The sequence below is a fragment of the Schistocerca gregaria genome, chromosome 2, assembly GCF_023897955.1.
Source record: "Schistocerca gregaria isolate iqSchGreg1 chromosome 2, iqSchGreg1.2, whole genome shotgun sequence".
NCBI lineage: Eukaryota > Metazoa > Arthropoda > Insecta > Orthoptera > Acrididae > Schistocerca > Schistocerca gregaria.
In genome coordinates, this window is record NC_064921.1 from 78,916,602 (window position 1) to 78,937,613 (window position 21,012).

The 21,012-nt window shown below is 43.4% G+C and overlaps 1 protein-coding gene across 6 annotated transcripts in view; it reads left to right on the top strand.

Annotated features, from left to right (window-relative positions):
• Positions 1-21,012, top strand: part of LOC126336349 (solute carrier organic anion transporter family member 5A1) — a 397,873-nt gene that overhangs the window by 319,669 nt on the left and 57,192 nt on the right. For 3 of the 6 annotated variants that reach the window (XM_049999929.1, XM_049999932.1, XM_049999935.1), the window contains 2 exons: positions 12,451-12,731; positions 19,195-19,321. In XM_049999929.1, coding sequence (XP_049855886.1) covers positions 12,496-12,731; positions 19,195-19,321 — 363 coding nt within the window. In that variant the 5' untranslated portion in view covers positions 12,451-12,495. Of the gene's footprint in view, positions 1-9,019; positions 9,347-12,450; positions 12,732-19,194; positions 19,322-21,012 lie in introns of those variants that run through there. The other 3 variants (XM_049999934.1, XM_049999933.1, XM_049999930.1) reach the window with 3 other exon arrangements.

Consider the following 21,012-nt stretch of genomic DNA (forward strand, 5'->3'; position numbering starts at 1 on the left):
AAGCGATTTAGGGAAACCACGTAAAACCTAAATCAGGATGGCCGGAGACGGGGTTGAACCGTCGTCCTCCCGAATGCGAGTCCAGTGTGCTAACCACTGCGCCACCTCGCTCGGTTTTATCGGTCGGTAGGCCCACTGTGTTTGTCATTGTCGCCTGTTGCCACAAGTACTACCTTCATTTTTATATTGAAGTGAGACAAGCAACTGCCAAATAGTGGGTGAATTATGTTGAAAACATTGTAATGGGATGATTAAATTTTACGCGAAACCAAATATTTGAATAATTTTCAAACAATCTGCTAACAAAATAATGTCATCACACGAAGGAATCAAGGAAAATTGACTAACTACAGAAGTGAATGAAATACATACCAAACATTACGCTTTTATAGGACACGAATAACTGCACTCAATCTAACCACATCATCGTCAAAGCAGGTCTGTGTTGACGATTCACACGTATCTGGCACTGATACACGGAGAGCTGAACTGGCTGCTTCTGTGTCATAGAACTGTTTTACAGCTTTAGATGGATTGTCGAACATTTGTGGCAGTTTCCTCTTCATCGTCAGTTGAGGTGGCTTATTTGGGATGTCAGAGTGGGTACTGCATTCCACTCGAGTTTATTATGGTCTGCGTTCATGAACTGGTTTTGTTCGAAATGTAGCGAACAAAACCTAATATTATTATACAGGTAAACTGGGTCTTTTTTCGTAAGGTCTTCTCGTCTGCTATTAACTAGCCATTTTCTGCTCCTAAAATGAAACTTTAATCATTAATACACATGTAGATTGCAAGTGAATACTGACGATACAGTTTAGTAACATGATGATATATTCCTCTCAGGATTCTTAGGAAACCTACTAAGACAGCTGGGGTGTCATCGTCCTACTGTTACTGCAATTTATTACGCTACAAACGCTCCCGCTTGTAAAAACCATTGTAGAAATCAAAATAAACAACCACTACTCGCTTTCACGATCGCGCCGAACTCATAGTTTGTTACTGGCCGCTTGGGGCGCTGCTGGTGCGGTAGGCAACAAAATCGAGGTGAAGTTTCGCGACTGTTACGTTAGACTGTGGTTCGGCGAAGCGGAAGGGGCCGTCATGGCAGCGGCGCTGCTGGCTACGGTGACCTCTGCCCTCGAGCGTTTGTCCACCCAATTGCAGGGCTGGCGGCAGCGAGTGGCAGGTCAAATACAGCTTCTCTTCGACCACCGGCACCAGAGAGGCTTCCAGCGAGTGAGCGGCTGGCTAGCGAGGTTACCAGCGCCGCAAAGCAGCCGAATGTGCTCTCCAACCGCCGTAACAGCGTCCAAAAGACTGTGTGTGTACTACGTTTTAGGGATGGACGTAACTGTGACTTTACGATATCAATGGTTTCTGTGAATGCTATTTGCGATTCTTTCATGGAGAGGCCACGACGTTCGGATCACGGATTTACTTCAAACTTTGTTCACTTTCAGTACTAGTAGTCCATTAGTACAACGTAATGTGCATTAATAAGTTCAAATGGTCCAAATGGCTCTGAGCACTATGGGACTTAACATCTGAGTCCCCTAGAACTTAGAACTACTTAAACCTAACTAACCTAAAGACATCACACACATCCAAACCCGCAGCAGGATTCGAACCTGCGACCGCAGCGGTCGCGCGGTTCCAGACTGAAGTGCCTAGAACCCCTCGGCCACAACGGCTGACCAAGAAAGTAAGTTCCGATCGGTCACGAAATGGACACCACTTATTCATCTTCGTTACTGTGAAACACCTCTTCTGTTGAAAGCAGCTTACTTATCTTTATTTTGAGAGGAGGTAATGAGGCCCAAAAAAAGAAAAAGGCGTCGACTGAACATGGACTCAAAAGTGGATACATTGAGAACACTTGCTCATCTTCGCTATTTGGAAACACATATCTTCCACTGAACTAATACTCTTAGCTCTTAAAGTACTCATTTGACTCGTAGAGCCCATATTTACTAGACTTTTTTTTTTATTTTGTAATCTGTACTATCAGCTCCGAAAGTTTGGTGGTGGAGTCCTGGTTCACGCTGTATATTGTCAGCAAAGCACACGGATCATATTTATGATTAAAAAGTGGTTCAAATGGCTCTGAGCACTATGGGCTCTGAGCACTGAGGTCATCAGTCCCCTAGACTTAGAACTACTTAAACCTAACTAACCTAAGAACAGCACACACATCTATGCCCGAGGCAAGATTCGAACCTGCGATCGTAGCGATCGCGCCGGTTCCGGACTGAACCGCCTAGAACCGCTCGGCCACCTCGGCCCGCCATTAATAAATCACGGCTGCAAAATACTAACGCGAATTCTTTACAGACGAATGGAACAACTGGTAGAAGCCGACCTCGGGGAAGATCAGTTAGGATTCCGTAGAAATATCAGAACACGTGAGGCAATAGTGACCCTACGGCTTATCTTAGAAGCTAGATTAAGAAAAGGCAAACCTACATTTCTAGCATTTGTAGACTTAGAGAAAGCTTTTGACAATGTTGACTGGAATAGCTTCTTTCAAATTTTGAAGGTGCCAGGGGTAAAATACAGGGAGCGAAAGGCTATTTACAATTTGTACAGAAATCAGATGGCAGTTACAAGAGTCGAGGGGCATGAAAGGGAAGCAGTGGTTGGAAGGGAGTGAGACAGGGTTGTAGCCTCACCCCGATGTTATTCAATCTGTATATTGAGCAAGCAGTAAAGGAAACAAAAGAAAAATTCAGAGTAGATATTAAGATCCATGGAGAAGAAATTAAAACTTTTAAGGTTCGCCGATGACATTGTAATTCTGTCAAAGACACCAAAGGACTTGGAAGAGCAGTTGAATGGATTTGATAGTGTCTTGAAAGGAGGGTATAAGATGAACATCAACAAAAGCAAAACGAGGATAATGGAATGTAGTCGAATTAATTCGGGTGATGCTGAGGGAGTTAGATTAGGAAATGAGACACTTAAAGTAGTAAAGGATTTTTGCTATTTGGGGAGCAAAATAACTTATGATGGTCGAAGTAGAGAGGATATAAAATGTAGACTGGCAATGGCAAGGAAAGCGTTTCTGAAGAAGAGAAATTTGTTAACATCGAGTATAGATTTAAGTGTCAGGAAGTCGTTTCTGAAAGTATTTGTGTGGAATGTAGCCATATATGGAAGTGAAACATGGACGATAAATAGTTTGGACAAGAAGAGAACAGAAGCTTTCGAAATGTGGTGCTACAGAAGAATACTGAAGATGAGGTGGGTAGATCACATAACTAATGAGGAGGTATTGAATAGGATTGGGGAGAAGAGAAATTTATGGCACAACTTGACTAGAAGAAGGGATCGGTTGGAGGGGCATATTCTGAGGCATCAAGGAATCACCAAGTTAGTATTGGAGGGCAGCGTGGAGGGTAAAAATCGTAGAGGGAGACCAAGAGATGAATACACTAAACAGATTCAGAAGGATGTAGGTTGCAGTAGGTACTGGGAGATGAAGAAGCTTGCACAGGACAGAGTAGCATGGAGAGCTACATCAAACCAGTCTCTGGACAGAAGACCACAACAACAACAACAATGTGCATGTAGTAAGGTGTAACGCTTAGCAGAGTTAGAGGAAATCCCGAGGAAATTCTTACGCGTCCGTGATGTACCGTTATGCTGCGACCTTGAACCCAAGCTAGCGGTACTCATAAAGACAGCGTTCAAGCTCTGGATCGGTGGATCGATGGATCGAGTCATCCTCATGTTTCTTTTAATTTTATTTTTAACCCTAGCCATATTATTTCGTGTATATTATATTTGAAAGGTAATATGATGAACAGACAACTGAGGTTGTAATTTGCATGAACTTTATTGAAATTCCAATGTTATTTTGCTGTTTACTAATGTTTACCATTACAAGAAATATTACCCGACTTTTATACGCAAGTCAAAAACTTTTTTCTATAGGCAAGTCAAAAACTAGTCAAGCGGCTTCGGAATTGTTCATACTTGATTGACAACGAATGAGAAATTGACTGTCGTGAAGATGCAATTGAAATACATTCAGTCTTACATCGCCAATTTTCGATACCGATATTTACGAAAATGTTGCATTACGCATGGATTGCATCCAAATTGTCGGAAGAAAAAGTCTCTTTTTTTTTTTCAAAATATCAACGAGCTTTGTTTTTCCTCGGAAACGGTGAAGATTCCTTGCTCATCCGGGAGAACTGCATTCATTCGATGTAGTAGGTGTTGTTTTAATTTATGTTTTCTTGTCTGTGTTCAAATGACCATTTCAATATTTACCAGAAGGAAGATAGGGGAACTAAGGAAAATTTAAATAAAGGTGGTCAATTGGTTCAAATGGCTCTGAGCACTATGGAACTTAACTTCTGAGATCATCAGTCCCCTAGAACTTAGAACTACTTACACCTAACTAACCTAACGACATCACGCACAACCATGCCCGAGGCAGAATTCGAACCTGCGACCGTAGCGGTCGCGCGGTTCCAGACTGTGGCGCCTAGAACCTCTCCGTCACCCCGTCCGGCCCGCGTCTGTGTGAAAAATATCATTTTGTAATGTCGATAGCACACCCTACGATTCGTCTTACATATTGTTATTCATTATATTACTGAATAAAGTTATTTACACCTTCATTTATTGATGTTTGACTTTGGTGCCGAAAATTGCCGATGTGCGATTGAGTGTATTTTAATTACGTTTTCACGACAAGCAGTTTCTCGTTCACTGCCAATCAAATATGAACAAGTCTGAAAGCGCTTGGTAAGTTTTTTAACTTGCCTATAGAAATAAAAGTCGCATAATATTTGTTTCAAAGATAAACTGTAGTTAATAGAAAAATAAAATAGAAAATTAGATAAAAGATTATACAAAAACACGTGTCTTTTCGTCATATTGCTCTTCAAATGTAATATGTATGAAATAATATGACTAATGTCGAAAAAACATAATTTAAAAAAAAAACGAGCAGGAATCGATCCAGCGATTCACCGACTGCGCAGCTTCAACGCTCACCACATGGACGCTGCTATCTGGTCTCCAGTGTTGCAGCGCACCGGTCTACATCAGTGACGAGTGAAACTTCTCTTACGACTTGCAAAAATCGTCTAGCTAAGACGCCTTAATGCTTGCACATTACGTTAACCTAATTGACTACTAAAAGTATACAAAGTTTGAAGAAAATACGTGATCCGAGAGTCGTGGCCGTCCATTGTTAGTTGCGGTTTGTCACAGTTTAAAATCCAGGTTCACGGATTCACAACTTGTATTCCTTCGCTGTCTACCAACGTTAAAATGCGGTTCCTGCGACTTCTGCGATTTGTCGCCGTTGATGTTAATACTGTGATCGCAAGTAGCAACTAAAATAACAAGTACTGGCAATTATTTGCTAACTAGTATTTCTGACAAAGTGATCTGCGCGCGCGTTATTTGTTATAACGTTGATGATATCTAATGAAAAAATGGTAACTACAGACCATCCAGCTGAAAGCTGACATCAGGAATAGGTTAAGTGCAAGATTTGATGATACGTGTACGTTGGAGGAAATTAGTATAAACGTGGCCGGCCGCGGTGGTCTCGCGGTTCTAGGCGCGCAGTCCGGAACCGTGCGACTGCTACGGTCGCAGGTTTGAATCCTGCCTCGGGCATGGATGTGTGTGATGTCCTTAGGTTAGTTACGTTTAAGTAGTTCTAAGTTCTAGGGGACTAATGACCACAGCAGCTGAGTCCCATAGTGCTCAGAGCCATTTGAACCATTTTTAGTATAAACGTGCCTTTATACTAACACACACACACACACACACACACACACACACACACACACACACACACACACACACACACAGCCGGCCGCGGTGGCCGTGCAGTTCTAGGCGCTCAGTCCCGAACCGTGTGACTGCTACGGTCGCAGGTTCGAATCCTGCCTCGGGCATGGATGTGTGTGATGTCCTTAAGTTAGTTAGGTTTAAGTAGTTCTAGGGGACTGATGACCACCCATAGTGCTCAGAGCCATTCTTTGAACACCCATACAGCTTTCAGCTGGATGGTCTGTAGTTACCATTTTTCATTAGATATCATCAACGTTAACGACGCCCATATGTCGGACATTTTGTGAACTTTTTTTTTTTTTTTTGTTCTGATAAAAGTCCCATGTCATTCCAAGCATGTGTGTCAATTTTTACCTCTCTGTCTACATTATTCCGTGGTTTATTAAGTTTTCAAATTTATACTGACTTTTTGGTCACCCGGTATACATACTTCCCCTTTTCTCTACCCATCTCCTCCTTCACCTTCTCTCTGTCCTTCTGCCCCTGTCTGTTTATCTCCTTCTTCCCCTTCTGTCACTCTGCTCCTTCTCTGTCTGCCCATCTCATCCTTCCCCCTCTAATTCCATTTCCACTTTTCTCTTTATTTGCCCACCTGCTTCTCTTTCCTTTCTCTGTTCATCTCCTCTCTCTCTACCCATCTCCCCCTCTCCCTGTCACTGTCCATCTGTTCCTCTTTTCATTCTATGTTTCCTCCTCCCCTTCTGCCCATCCATGTGCTCCTGCTCCTCTCCTTTACCCATCTCTCGCTTCTCTGTCCATCTCCTCTTCTTTCCTTACTCTGTCCGTCTCCTCCTCTTTCCTATCTCAGTCCATTACTCCGTTCCCCTCTCTCTGTCCATTTCCTCTTCCGCCTATATGTGGCCATCTCTTTCTTTCCCCTCCCTGTCTGTCCGTCTTCCCCTTGCCTCTTCTCTCTCCACGCTATCACACTCACCCCAATGGAAGGCTGGTGATTCTTACTCCAACAATATTCCTTTCCAGATTGTAACTGGTATGTGTACCAAATTTGTTTGAGGTCGTTCCACGAGTTGTTTATGAAGTTATTACATCGGTTACTGCTGCTACTATGGCAGGTTATCAAGATTTAAGTGAGTTTGAACGTGATGTTATAGTCGGCGCAAGAGCGATGGGACACAGCATCTGCGAGGTAGTGATGAAGTGGGGATTTTCCCGTACAACCATTACACGAGTGTACCGTGAATATCAGGAATCCAGCAAAACATCAAATCTCGGTCATCGCTGCGAGAGGTAAAAGACTCTGCAAGAACGGGAGCAACGACGACTGAAGAGAATCGTTCAACATGATAGAAGTGCAACCCTTCCACTAATTGTTGCAGAGTTCAGTGGGCCATCAGCAAGTGTCAGCATGCGAACCATTCAATGAAACATCATCGATATGGGCCTTCGGAGCGGAAGGCCCACTCGTGCACCTTTGATGACTACACCATAGAAAGCTTTACACCTACCCTGGGCCCGCCAACAGCGACATTGGACTGTTAATGACTGGAAGCATGATGCCTGGTCGGACGAGCCTCTTTTCAAGTTGTATTGTGTGGATGGACGTGTACGGGTATGGAGACAATCTCATGAATCCATGAACCTTGGATGTCAGTAGGGGACTGTTCAAGCTGATGGTGACTCTGTAATGGTATGGGGCGAGTGTAGTTGTAGTGATATGGGACCCCTTATACGTATAGATACAACTCTGACAGGTGACACATGACACATACGTTAACATTCTGTGTAATCACTGTATCCATTCATATCCATCGTGCATTCCGACGGACTGGCGCAATTCCAGCAGGACAATGCAACACTCAAACATCCAGAATTGCTACAGTGGCTCCAGGAACACTCTTCTGAGTTTAAACACTTCCGCTGGCCACCAAACCCCCAATACATGAACATTATTTAGCATATCTGGGATGCCTTGCAACGTGCTGTTCACAATAGATCTCCGCTCAGTCGTCCTATTACGGATTTATGGAGAGGCCTCCAGGATTCATGGTGTTAATTCGACTTTAGTCTAGTCCATGCTTCATCGTGTTGCGGCACTTCTGCGTGCTCGCGGGGGTCTACACGATATTAGGCAGGGGCACCAGTTTCTTTGGCTCTTCAGTGTAACAGAATATACACACTTTTATAGATGAATTCATAAATATGTTGTTCCATCAGGAAAAGGAAGAAAAGTCCATTCACATGATTGTTCTGAACGCTTTGCGAGTCATATTTATAGTAATATGATTGCTACACTTCCATACTGGCGCTATTCCACTCAACGTCGCCATTTTTTATATTTATTTTGGTTTTAAACACTCGAAGGTGGATAGAAGTACCTTGGAATACTTGGACCTTTAGTATACCGCTGCCTCATTAACAAGCATTTTAAGTACACTTGTTCTTTTTATCGCAGCTCCCAAGTTTTCAGTCATCAGAAGTGGCAGTTCTTGTACGGTACGTAGAGTCGCTGGTGTTTGGCTCCGGAAGTTGCTATCCGTTGTTGCCGCTCTTAGAGATCAAACTATACAGTACTCATTGACGATTTGTGTTTCGTTTCGTCTTGCTGTCTTATGTTTCATTTTGCTAAAATGAAAGAAGGAGCACTTCCTACTCCATTCCGGACATTGCCGACAGCTCCTTGACGAAAAAGCAAGCTTAATGCGTGCATTGCCATCAGAAAAATAGAAACAAGAAGCCCAGGTATGTTGGCGGTACTGTACGAAGAAAATCCATTCCTCACATTCACCTGCAGGTAAAGAAAAAGTAACTTTGTCCTCAATTTTATTCAAAAATAATTACCCCTCCTTCTTCACCTGCGCGCGGATATAGCCGATTCTGTTGAAGTCAGTAATCTAATGATACTAATATGCATTAGTATACATTAGAGTATACGAGAGTACATATTACTGGAGGCTTAGTTTCCAGTAATAACGAAGACCTATTGGGCGTCTGCCCCCGTTGCCGGGTTGCCACATTGTTCATGAATAATGGACGACCAAGCAGTAAGAAACGATTTATCGCGCTTCTTGTAGCGGACAAAAACCAAAGAAGTAGTCGTAACTTTTTACTCACTAGCAGTCTAATTCCTTAACTGCTAACCTCGTCACAGTGTGAATACTTCTTACCCTCTATACAATATTATGTTATCTTTTTAGCAAACGTGGAAGCCGGTTCCGTTAAGTGCATCGCTGATACCAAAGATTGTTCATCGTAAGCATCAGCAAATATTCCAGTTTTCTCGCACACGGCAAAGAGTAATTACAAATTTTGAAAGTCTGCGCGCCCAGGAACACTCGACAGTTCCGCGAATTCTTCATCCCCTTTAGAGTTGTGAGCAAAATTATCAGTGTATTGTTAGATATAGTATTAACCACAATTAAAATTTCATGTTAGCCACATTTAATGGCGGCTAACTGTGTCTACATTAGTTTTACCTCAAATCTCTAATAAGAAATGTTTATCTTTACAGTCCTTTATGATCTTTAATAGGGCATACATAATGTCTGCCCACAGCACTAAGGTACGTTAATATTATGCTTACCTTTGCTCTTTTGCTGTGTATTTTGTGACGTTCGAATATATACTTTCGTCTGTCATGTTATTACATGTGTGGTGATGTTAGAACAGTGCGTGCCAAGGTTTATCTCCGTACAACATGAATGCCATGTGTGTTTTCCCTTCAGACGTTGGTGAGATTTATCTAGCCAGTGAACAGTTACTAACGACGGGATGCACGCAAATACATTAATTAAACTTACCAACTGATTGTTTTTAGAATGTAGCCTTATATCCGTTTTTGAATTCCTAACAATAGGTAATAGCCTTACATCTCTTTTTGAATTCGTAACAATTTTGCATTGTTGCGATCCGATGCTCGTGTGTGGGGCTCTTAAGGAAATAGTAACTCGAGTACACTAGACAAAAAACGTGGCAGTTTTTATTTGCATAATCCCAGCAGTACGCTTTTGCACCACACACAGCTCGCACAGGGAAATTGCCCTGTGTTTAAGTAAGGAATTTTTATCACTCTTGTTTGTAAAGCATTTTATGCTTTCCGTCCGGTCACCTAAGAAGCGCGCGGTAGTACTGGAGTATTACCGAATGTTATTTCATTCTTATTAAAAATTGACATTCGAAGCTACATTGTTTCTTTGCTCGTCTCTTTTTACTTCTGAACTGCAACTGCCCACACCATTGCAGGTTAGCTGGACCGCTGGCTGGCCAGTGCTGTCCAAGTTTAATGCGCCGGTAAAGCTGTGGTCCCTCATTATCTCTCAGTCTGTGTGCGTGTAACACAGCATGAAAGTATCCTTATAATCGTACTTGACTGTTCTGGTCACAGTTTGGCTTCCGCTCTACGTGAAACGAAATCCAATGAGATCCAAGCAAACGCGCAAGAATACATGGCGTAATGTTTACATCAGGTTTATCCAATGATGAACAGAGTATGGTGCCGGTTTTCTAATTCCACAATCAATTTTCTCTCTCATGTAAACGCATGCGGTTTTGAAATGTGCGTGGTTTCTTCTTGTTTCTGAAAGTTTTCCGCTAATATGAACGGAGTGCCTTTTTGTACCGCAAAAGATAACTAGAAATATTAGACTGAAGCGATTTACATCTCTCTAACTGAAGAGAAATAGCGATTGTGCTGGCAAAATCAAAAACTATAACAGCTGTTTAGCCGGCCGGAGTGGCAAAGCGGTTGTAGGCGCTTCAGTCTGGAGCCGCGCGACCGCTACGGTAGCAGGCTCGGATCCTGCCTCGGGTATGGATGTGTGTGATATCCTTAGGTTGGTTACGTTTAAGTAGTTCTAAGTTCTAGGGGACTGATGACCTCAGAAGTTAAGTCCCATAGTGCTCAGAGCCATTTGAACCATTTGAACAGCTGTTTTCCAGGCGGCATATTACACTGGGCTAGCAAATCCGGTTCAGACCTTAACATGTAAACACGAAAACGAAAAATGGTTTTCGAAATTCGGTTTTCGTCTTTCAGAAGGTGTATCACATGTAAACGTTGCGAGCGATACTTTCATTGAGCCGCTTGCTCCCCATGGGCCGCCGGTTGGACACTCCTGATAAGAACAAATGTTGAAATGTATGTGAAAATCTTATGAGACTTAACTGCTATGGTCATCAGTCCCTAAGCTTGCACACTACTTAATCTAAATTATCCATGTCTGAGGGAGGACTCGAACCTCCGCCGTGACCATCCGCACAATCCAATACTGCAGCGGCAAGACCGCTCGACAAATCCCGCGCAACGTGATAGGAATAATAAGGGACTACAGCTAGAGATGAAACTAGTTCACCATAAGATCAACACAAATGGTTCAAATGGCATGTACGGACAGTGATAAATAATAATGGACTATATTTTAACATTTCTGACACGTGGTATTTCCCAGTTAAAAATTAAAATGAGCTTAATGGTTTTAACTGATTGTCATATGGCGCTATATCCTTTCTTTTAGTGAAAATAGCATGCTCTTGTTGTGTATTGTATCCAAGCTCTTTATAAGGACGACCTTAAGGTTGAAACTAGTTTTAGAATCATTGAAGATATTTTAAATATGTGTGTGCAACTAACAGAATATGCGGATTTTTTTTTCACCAAACACGTTTCGTTTTACTAATATAATAACATAAACAGGGGTCTGTAATGAAACATTACTACGATTTGGTTTGTTCTCTGCATCTTAAAAGGGTTCGTTCAAAAAATATTGAGGTGTGATTCATTATACCCACTTAATTGGCGATTTATGTAGATATAATTTGTAACCAATCTTTTTTTTTTCTTTTACTTCGCCATGGGTTATTGTACAATTAAACAGTTTTTGAGCCACTGCAAACTTATTAGCAGATGGAAGCTTTACAGGAACACTGTATCTCGGACACACACATACACACACACACACACACACACACACACACACAACACTCGAGTGTTCGTTTACTGTGAAACCAAGTGCAAGTAAATACTGTGTGTGTGTGTGTGTGTGTGTGTGTGTGTGTGTGTGTGTGAATCACACCGAGATATCTTTCCCAACGAACTGTTTTTAGGCATAGAAAATAAGCTGAAATGTAAATATGTTTCATTACAAACCACTGATGATGTTTAATATCACTAAAACGAAATGTATTTGCAATTATAAAGCAACTTTGAAGTTTTTAGCGACATCCAGATAAATTAAGACTAGTTGCACAATCCATTCATATTATAAACGTTAGTGTGTGTGTGTGTGTGTGTGTGTGTGTGTGTGTGTGTGTGTGTTTTGAGATGGCTCTAAGTTAAGAACATCACACACATCCATGCCTGAGACAGGATTCGAACCTGCGACCGTAGCAGCAGAGCGGTTCCAGCCTGAAGTGCCTAGAACCTCTCAGTCACATGGGCCGGCAAGACCAACAAATGTCAGGAACGTGCATACAAGCTAAACCTCAAAATCGATGATGGTGTGCTTAGGCCCTTATGCTTCTCAGCACCCCAACATTAAGTTTATCGTTTAGCTTTTATTTTTGTTTTGTTTGTCTGGTGTTACATGGAAGTTGATTTGCTTCCTGTTATTTCCCAGTTTGCTGGGGGCAGAGCTCTTGTTTATAGACCGTTCGCTTGTGCTTGTGCAGGTAATGTGCGAGTCCTTAAGCTGAAGCCCGGGGGCGGCAGAGGAGATGGCGACGTGCCAGGCGGGCGGAGGCGGCGGGGGCGGCCACCACGGCCACCGCCGGCAGGAGTCCATGTACGCTATGACGGGTCTCTACTCGGAGACCGCGTCCGCAGATGAGGACCTCAACGACTCGAACGCGACCGTCACGACGACGGTGAGCGCGGGCACGTCAGGCGGCTGCTGCCACGACTCCGTGGTCAAGTGCCACAGCAGGAACCCCTCGTCCGGGCTCGTCGACAGGTCAGTTCCACCCTCCTACGAGGGCTATGCCGAAAGTTTTTAGCACAATGTGTGAAAAAAATTTATGTACAAAAAACGTTTACAACTTTTCAAAATACTCACCACTAGTATGTATACACTTTTCCATTCCCTGAAACCACTTAGAAAATGTGTCAGTCCAAGCTTCTTTTGGGATGTCACTCTCGTACGCTGCAATGGCCTCTTCATCTGATGAAAACTGCTGCCCTCGATTTTTTTCCTATGTCTTAGGGAACAGAAAGAAGTTACAGGGGGCCAGATCTGGTGAATAGGGGGGATGGGGTAACACTCGCACTTTTTCCTTCTCCAGAAAGTCCATCGTTTTGGCAGCCCTGTGCGCAGATGCATTGTCGTGATGCAGCAGAAGGTGCCCACTCTTGGACTTTGGATGCTGTGACTTCCATGTGGCGATGACTTTTGGAAGACAGTCGTTCACGTACCATTCAGCATTGACTGTACGACGTGTGTCCAAGGTCACAGAGGTGAGATGCCCTATCTCTGTGAAAAAAGTTGCCACTAACGTTTTTCCACAGCTCCGACTTCGTCGAACTTTTGTGGGTGGTTCCTCCCCTGCACCACACAGAAGACTGTCTCTTCGTCTCAGGGTCATAATGGTAGATTTACGTTTCATCACCTGTGACGATATTGTAGGTGTCTTGGGACTTCCCACCATTGAATTTTTCGAGCATGAAACGACACCAGTCCACTCTCGCCTCCTTTTGGCTTTCTGTCAGAGAATGTGGCACCCAACGGGTACATCTCTTAGTAAGGCATAAGTGACTATGGACGATGGTCTGTGCAGCTGTTGATCCAATATTTAGGGTCCCTTCAATGTCGCAAAACGTAAGATGTGGATCTTCTTTGATCATTTTCCTCACAGCATCAATGTTTTCAGGAGTCACAGCTGTTGCTGGCCGACTGGAACGACGCTAATCTTCAATTGACTGCCGATCCCTCGAAAACTCGCGAAACCAATTTCCAACTGTGGCCCTAGAAGGGGAAGCTTCACCAAAAACACGCAGCAAAGAAGAATGGCATTCTTCGGCACTTAAACCCTTTTTATAGTCGTAAAAAGTCATGGAGCGAAAGTCGCGGCGCGACAGCTGCATCCTGCACCGTTCTGACTCATCACTGCATGTACTTTCTTACCGCGCTGTGGGGGGATCATCGCTAGCCTGGAGCTGCGCGCGCACGTCCCAAGGTCGAAAAACATCGCTCTTTTGAATGAAAACAACCCTTTGTCCTCCGCCTTACGGTTTACGGGCTGCTAAAAACTTTCGTAGAAAGAATCTGCCATTTAACTGAGATGACAAAAGTAATGGGGTACCTTCTAATATGGTATCGGAGCTCCTTTTGCCCAGTGTTACTCAGCAACTCTGAATAGCTTGGACTCACTAAGTCGTTGGAACTTCCCTGCAATATTGACCTATTTTGCCTCTCTAGCCGTCCATAATTGGTGAAGTGTTGGCGGTGCAGGATTTTGTGCACGAATTGAAATCTAGCACGAATTGAAATCTAGATTATGACCCACAAATGTTCGATGGGATTCGTGTCGGGCGATCTGGGTGGCCAGATCATTAGCTCTAACTGTCCAGAATGTTCTCAAAACCACTCGTGAACTAATCTGATCTGTTGACACCTTATTGTGTGAGAACGTGAGGTCCATGAATGGCTGCAAATGGTCTGAAAGTCGCGGAACATAACCATTTCCAGACAATGATAGATTCAATTTGACCAGAGGGCCCAGCATATTCCACATGAACACAGCCCACACCATTATTGAGCCACCACCAGCTTGCACAGTGCCTAGTTGACAACTTGAGTCCACTGCTTTGTGGGGCCTGGCCCACACTCGAACCCCACCATCAGCTCTTACTGACTGAAATTGGGACTCATCTGACCAGGCTGCCGTTCTCCAATCATGGTCCAAACATTATGGTCACCAGCTCAGGAGGTGCTGAAGGCAATGTCGTGCTGTTAGCAAAGACACTCACATTGGTCATCTGCTGCCATACCCCATTAACACCACATTTTGACGCAATGCCGTAATGGATACATTCGGCCTATGTCCCACATTTATTTGTTGCTTCTCTGTTAGCACTGACAACTCTGCAAATGCTGCTGCTCTTGGTCGTTAAGTGAAGACAGTCCACCACTGTGTGGCCCTTGGTAAGAGGAAACGCCTGAAATTTTGTATTCTTGGGACATACTGTGGATATCGGAATACAGAATTCTCTAATAATTTCCAAAATGAATGTTGCTTGCATCTAGTTCCAACAACCATTCCACGTTCAAAGTCTGCCGTGTGACCATAATCACGTTGGAAGCCTTTTCACATGAATCAGCTGAGCACAACTGACAGCTCTGCTAATGCACTGTCTTTTTATACATTGTGTATGCGATACTACTGCTATCTAGATATGTGCATATCACTGTCCCATGACTTTTGTCAGCTAACTGTATGCTATATATTCTCCCCTAAGCGTGATGCAATTGGTACGTTGTTGTTGCAGATTTTCTAGTCTGTGCAAGTAAAAGTCATGTGATCAGTCACGAAACCAGCTTCCAACAGAGTCTTTGACAACTTCATTGTTCTGAAAACATTACCCTTCATATGTTTCTTCGAATCTGGAAACAGGTAATAGTCCGAGGGGGCTAGGTCTCGTGAGTGGAGAGGGTGGTTGAGTAATTGGAAGCCCAGGGTCGTTAATCAGTCAGCCACAATGTAAGGAAGTTGATTGTCACTGAAGAAACAGGATTGGTCTCTCTCTCTCTCTCTCTCTCTCTCTCTCTCTCTCTCTCTCTCTCTCTCTCTCTCTCCCCCCCCCCCCTTTTTTTTTTAAACGCCCGTTTAACCTGACTGTTAAATCCTCTAAAAGTAACCGGTTTCTGAAATAACTTGATTTTCTATGTTTTATTCCGGTTATTTCCCATAACCACAGGTGACTATGTCCCCATTGAAATAGAATAACTAAAAAAATCTTCAACACATTTTCATTTAACAGTTCATAACAAAATTGTCAGAAAACATGTTGATGCAAAATACACATGTGATAATGCTTTGACTATTGTTGGCCTGTATAGTCAAACAGAAAATGAGGATTTGAAGGTAGGAGATGAAGTTCTGATGGAAGTAAAGCTGTGAGAATGGGTTGTAAGTCCTACTTGGGTAGCCTTGTCGATAGGGCACTTGCCCGTGAAGGGCATAGGCCCTGAATTCGATTCTTGTTCCGGCAAACAGTTCCAACGTGTATGCAAGTATTATTTGTCATGGATTGTAATATGTGGTCTTCACTGTTCAGTACCATATTACCACATTTGCTTGACATTATTGTCCAATATTGACAATGAAAATTATGCTGTGGACCATTGTGTGTTATTGGCAGTCCTAGCTGTTTCAAATTGTGGATTCTTCTAACAGTGAGAGTTGTTTCAAGATAGTTGCAGAATTCTAAATCACACCATTTCTACAGCACTGTCCTGGCATTACATTAAAATAAAGACACACACACACACACACACACACACACACACACACACACACACACACACACACACACACACACACACACACACACACACACACACAAAATGATGATTGGATACTTACTCTATTCAACAGTAGCAGTAAAAAGTCTCCTTTGGTCTTACTGATTTGTCTGGCATGTTAAGTTAATTGCCACTTGGCTGTGAGTGTACCAGACATTCAGCAAATGAATAGCAGTAAGGTGTTAATTTGGCTTAAAGCACCCTGGCAATTTGTATCCTTAAAATCCATCAAATGTAACTTCAGTGTGATGTGACATGCAGGAACTTCTATTTCTGCGTGTGTTAGATTCAGAAAATTTGAGTTGTTTGGCTATGATTTGATCATGTTTTTCTGTAATTCCAGTTCTGTACTTACATTAGTTTTGAGTTGTGAGTTTAATGCTCCTCCACACATGTACCACAGTATATTTCATGCTTTAATAATTCCCTCGAGCATATTCACACGCTGACTAAATTGTAGGTCATCAAACTTTTAGACATCTTTTACTGGTTTCCATCCTGAAAATCATAGCGAAACTTGGGCCATAAGAGTCAGCGTGCTGGCGAGGTGATTCCTCTTTTTTTTTTTTTTGGGGTGGGGGGGGGGGGGAGTGTCAGCTAACCCTGCTAAATAGAGGGTCATATCATTTTAATACACTCCTGGAAATTGAAATAAGAACACCGTGAATTCATTGTCCCAGGAAGGGGAAACTTTATTGACACATTCCTGGGGTCAGATACATCACATGATCACACTAACAGAACCACAGGCACACAGACACAGGCAACAGAGCACCCACAATGTCGGCACTAGTACAGTGTATATCCACCTTTCGCAGCAATGCAGGCTGCTATTCTCCCATGGAGACGATCGTAAAGATGCTGGATGTAGTCCTGTGGAACGGCTTGCCATGCCATTTCCACCTGGCGCCTCAGTTGGACCAGCGTTCGTGCTGGACGTGCAGACCGCGTGAGACGACGCTTCATCCAGTCCCAAACACGCTCAATGGGGGACAGATCCGGAGATCTTGCTGGCTAGGGTAGTTGACTTACCCCTTCTAGAGCACGTTGGGTGGCGCGGGATACATGCGGACGTGCATTGTCCTGTTGGAACAGCAAGTTCCCTTGCCGGTCTAGGAATGGTAGAACGATGGGTTCGATGACGGTTTGGATGTACCGTGCACTATTCAGTGCCCCTCGACGATCACCAGAGGTGTACGGCCAGTGTAGGTGATCGCTCCCCACACCATGATGCCGGGTGTTGGCCCTGTGTGCCTCGGTCGTATGCAGTCCTGATTGTGGCGCTCACCTGCACGGCACCAAACACGCATACGACCATCATTGGCACCAAGGCAAAAGCGACTGTCATCGCTGAAGACGACACGTCTCCATTCGTCCCTCCATACACGCCTGTCGCGACACCACTGGAGGCGGGCTGCACGATGTTGGGGCGTGAGCGGAAGACGGCCTAACGGTGTGCGGGACCGTAGCCAAGCTTCATGGAGACGGTTGCAAATGGTCCTCGCCGATACCCCAGGAGCAACAGTGTCCCTAATTTGCTGGGAAGTGGCGGTGCGGTCCCCTACGGCACTGCGTAGGATCCTACGGTCTTGGCGTGCATCCGTGCGTTGCTGCGGTCCGGTTCCAGGTGGACGGGCACGTGCACCTTCCGCAGACCACTGGCGACAACATCGATGTACAGTGGAGACCTCACGCCTCACGTGTTGAGCAATTCGGCGGTACGTCCACCCGGCCTCCCGCATGCCCACTATACGCCCTCGCTCAAAGTCCGTCAACTGCACATACGGTTCACGTCCACGCTGTCGCGACATGCTACCAGTGTTAAAGACTGCGATGGAGCTCTGTATGCCACGGCAAACTGGCTGACACTGACGGCGGCGGTGCACAAATGCTGCGCAGCTAGTGCCATTCGACGGCCAACACCGCGGTTCCTGGTGTGTCCGCTGTGCCGTGCGTGTGATCATTGCTTGTATAGCCCTCTCGCAGTGTCCGGAGCAAGTATGGTGGGTCTGACACACCGGTGTCAATGTGTTCTTTTTTCTATTTCCAGGAGTGTATGTGTGAAGTAACTCAATACATTTAATGGATGCTGTCTAGTAGCAAGTATACTCAAAGTATACTCAGAGCCAGTTGCAATTGAATCTTTCCCTTATTTCATCATTCGCCATGAAACAAACATTAGTTCTCCTCGACAACTCGTGTCCAGGTACACTCTTACCAAATTGGTGAGGTCCTGTTGAAACTGGTTTTCCATTGTGTTCCTCCAGTCTCATGCGGAGCGTCTAATGTCTGCATGGAAGGATGAGTGTTAAAAGTACCCCTGCAATACCATGTGTTTCTGCATTTTTATGGGTTGAAATTAAAGTAATTCCAGTACAGGCACTCATCGTGCTCCTCTCAAAATCTGCCAAGGGTGCCACTGATTTTTGTATCCCCAACCAACAGGTGACACATCTTTAATATCACACGGCTTTGTTCTATCAATTGCTACTGTTAACTTTGAGGACTAAGTCAAGACACTGTCTTGCAGTCTGGTACTTCTGAAGAGTGTGCCACTATCTGTTTTTCCTTTGTTAGGCAAAGTCTACAGATAAAAACTTCTTCCACCATCAGAACTGAAGCTGACATCATTAACTACCATAACTGTGAACGCATGTAGCCTGCCAATGAGCTCCAATTTGATACAAAACCATTATTTTCCATGAACAGTATATAAATTATGTGTAAATTTGATTACGCTTGGATGGTTTCCCTCAAAGTGCTACCAACTGTAAACCATTGAGTTTCTCTTTCTCAAGCTGTATTTGTCATTTCGTTGTTGGATAACTAATAGACCATAGATATGTCATACATAATCACAGCTCTATAGTGAAATCATTTAATATGTAACTTTCAGGAGTGAAAAGGAACGTGCACATTCCGCGTATCCAGAACTTACTGCTGCCATCCTTCTTCGTGATTCGAAGGATTGTGGTATCCTTAACTGTAGGCCTCCATTCTTGCAGAGGTTTGCGAGTATAAAGGTGAGTAAGTTTGAAGTGAATAGATTGTATACACAACAGTGAAGTCAGTTTTAATGAGGGACACGAGTATGTTTGCTGTGGTCCAAGAAGGTAACCTGCATTGATGTGAAAGGTTCAAATTAAATAAGTAATTGTGCCTCAGCCTATATCAATATACAGTGTTAATGGGAGACGAGTGGCATTTAATAAGTAATTCAATCCCAGTTTTGCCAGTTTCAGTTGAAAAAATGAGGAATTTGTGGTGGGGCATGGTGGAATATACCCACGTAGCCCCTACATTTTCACAAAGTTCCAATAGGCTGCAGCACTATAGTAGCCTTTAAGATGGCATTTGTAACAGAGCTGCACTCCAAGCAGAGAGCTGACATTTAGTATCTTTTCAAAGAAAACCAGAGCATCACATTTATTCTTAGGTGCTTGCAGAATGTCTACGGAGAGCTGACGGTGAACAAAAGCACTGTGAGTCATGCAAGCCTGCCCAATCTACTGTGGACCACCTGGCCACACACAACTGTAGCTCCTGCAGTGCTGGAATGTGTGGAAATGAACTTCTACTTCTCCATGACAACACAAGGCCTCACAAAAATCTGCACACCCAAGAGGAGCTCACAAAATTTCCTTGAACTGTTCTCCTTCATCCACCCTACAGCGCAGATTCCAGCCTCCATCTGCTTGGCCCAATGAAAGATGTACTCCAAGGGAAGCATTACTTGGATGGTGAGGAGGCTATTGATGCAGTAAAGTGTTGGCTCTGGTGTCAAACCAGTAGAGTGGTACCATGCGGGCATACAGGCCCTCCCAGTAAGATGGCGTAAGACCATCACATTGAAAGGAGATATTTTGAAAAATAGAGTTTGTTGTTAAAACAGTGGGAAATAATATGGTGTATTGGAATGCTGAATAAAACCATCCTGCTTTCAGGGAGAAATGTGTTGCTTTACTTATTGAATGCCCCTCATATTTTTTCTGCAGAACAAATGTCATACACTGTGAATTTTTATGTACAAATTTCCTGACCACATGGTTTCAGTGACTTGTTTGGTATATTTCAGTCAGAATTATTTGTACAGCTTGCAGTTACTGAGATTGATCTGTTCGCAAATGGATTCATATGCTTTGTGTTATTTCATATAAAATGAATAAGTTCATATAAACATAGAGCTATTGTAGTCTTTCACTTCCTGTTTTATAATTTGCTTGCACAGAACACAATAATGCAGCAGACTAAATGGTGGTTCATGTAATGAAAGGCATACAGCTCCAGTATTTGTGAATACACATATAGCAGTGAAAATAATAAATATCTTAGGATGTTGGGTCAGGGTATGAGATTAGGCAATGCCAATTAGAGATTAACTTGAGAGGAATTAATTTGCACAGGAAGCTTGACTGTCTTGACACTCAAAATTTGCCATGGACTGCTTATTAAACAGAATTGCTGTCCCATGAAGTTGCAAAAATTCTACTGTGGTGAACATTGTAAAAGAAGTAGTTTTAATTTTTTACAGATTTTGATGGTATGCACTTGAAATTTAAGCATATGTTCTATCTATAAATAACATATAATTTTTACAACCTAAAAATATTTGTGATACACTTTTTACAGTTACCTTCACATTAGAATGACAGGAAAGCAAAACTTTGAAATAAATTGGTGATGAAGGAATGATCCCAGTGTGATTATATAGTAA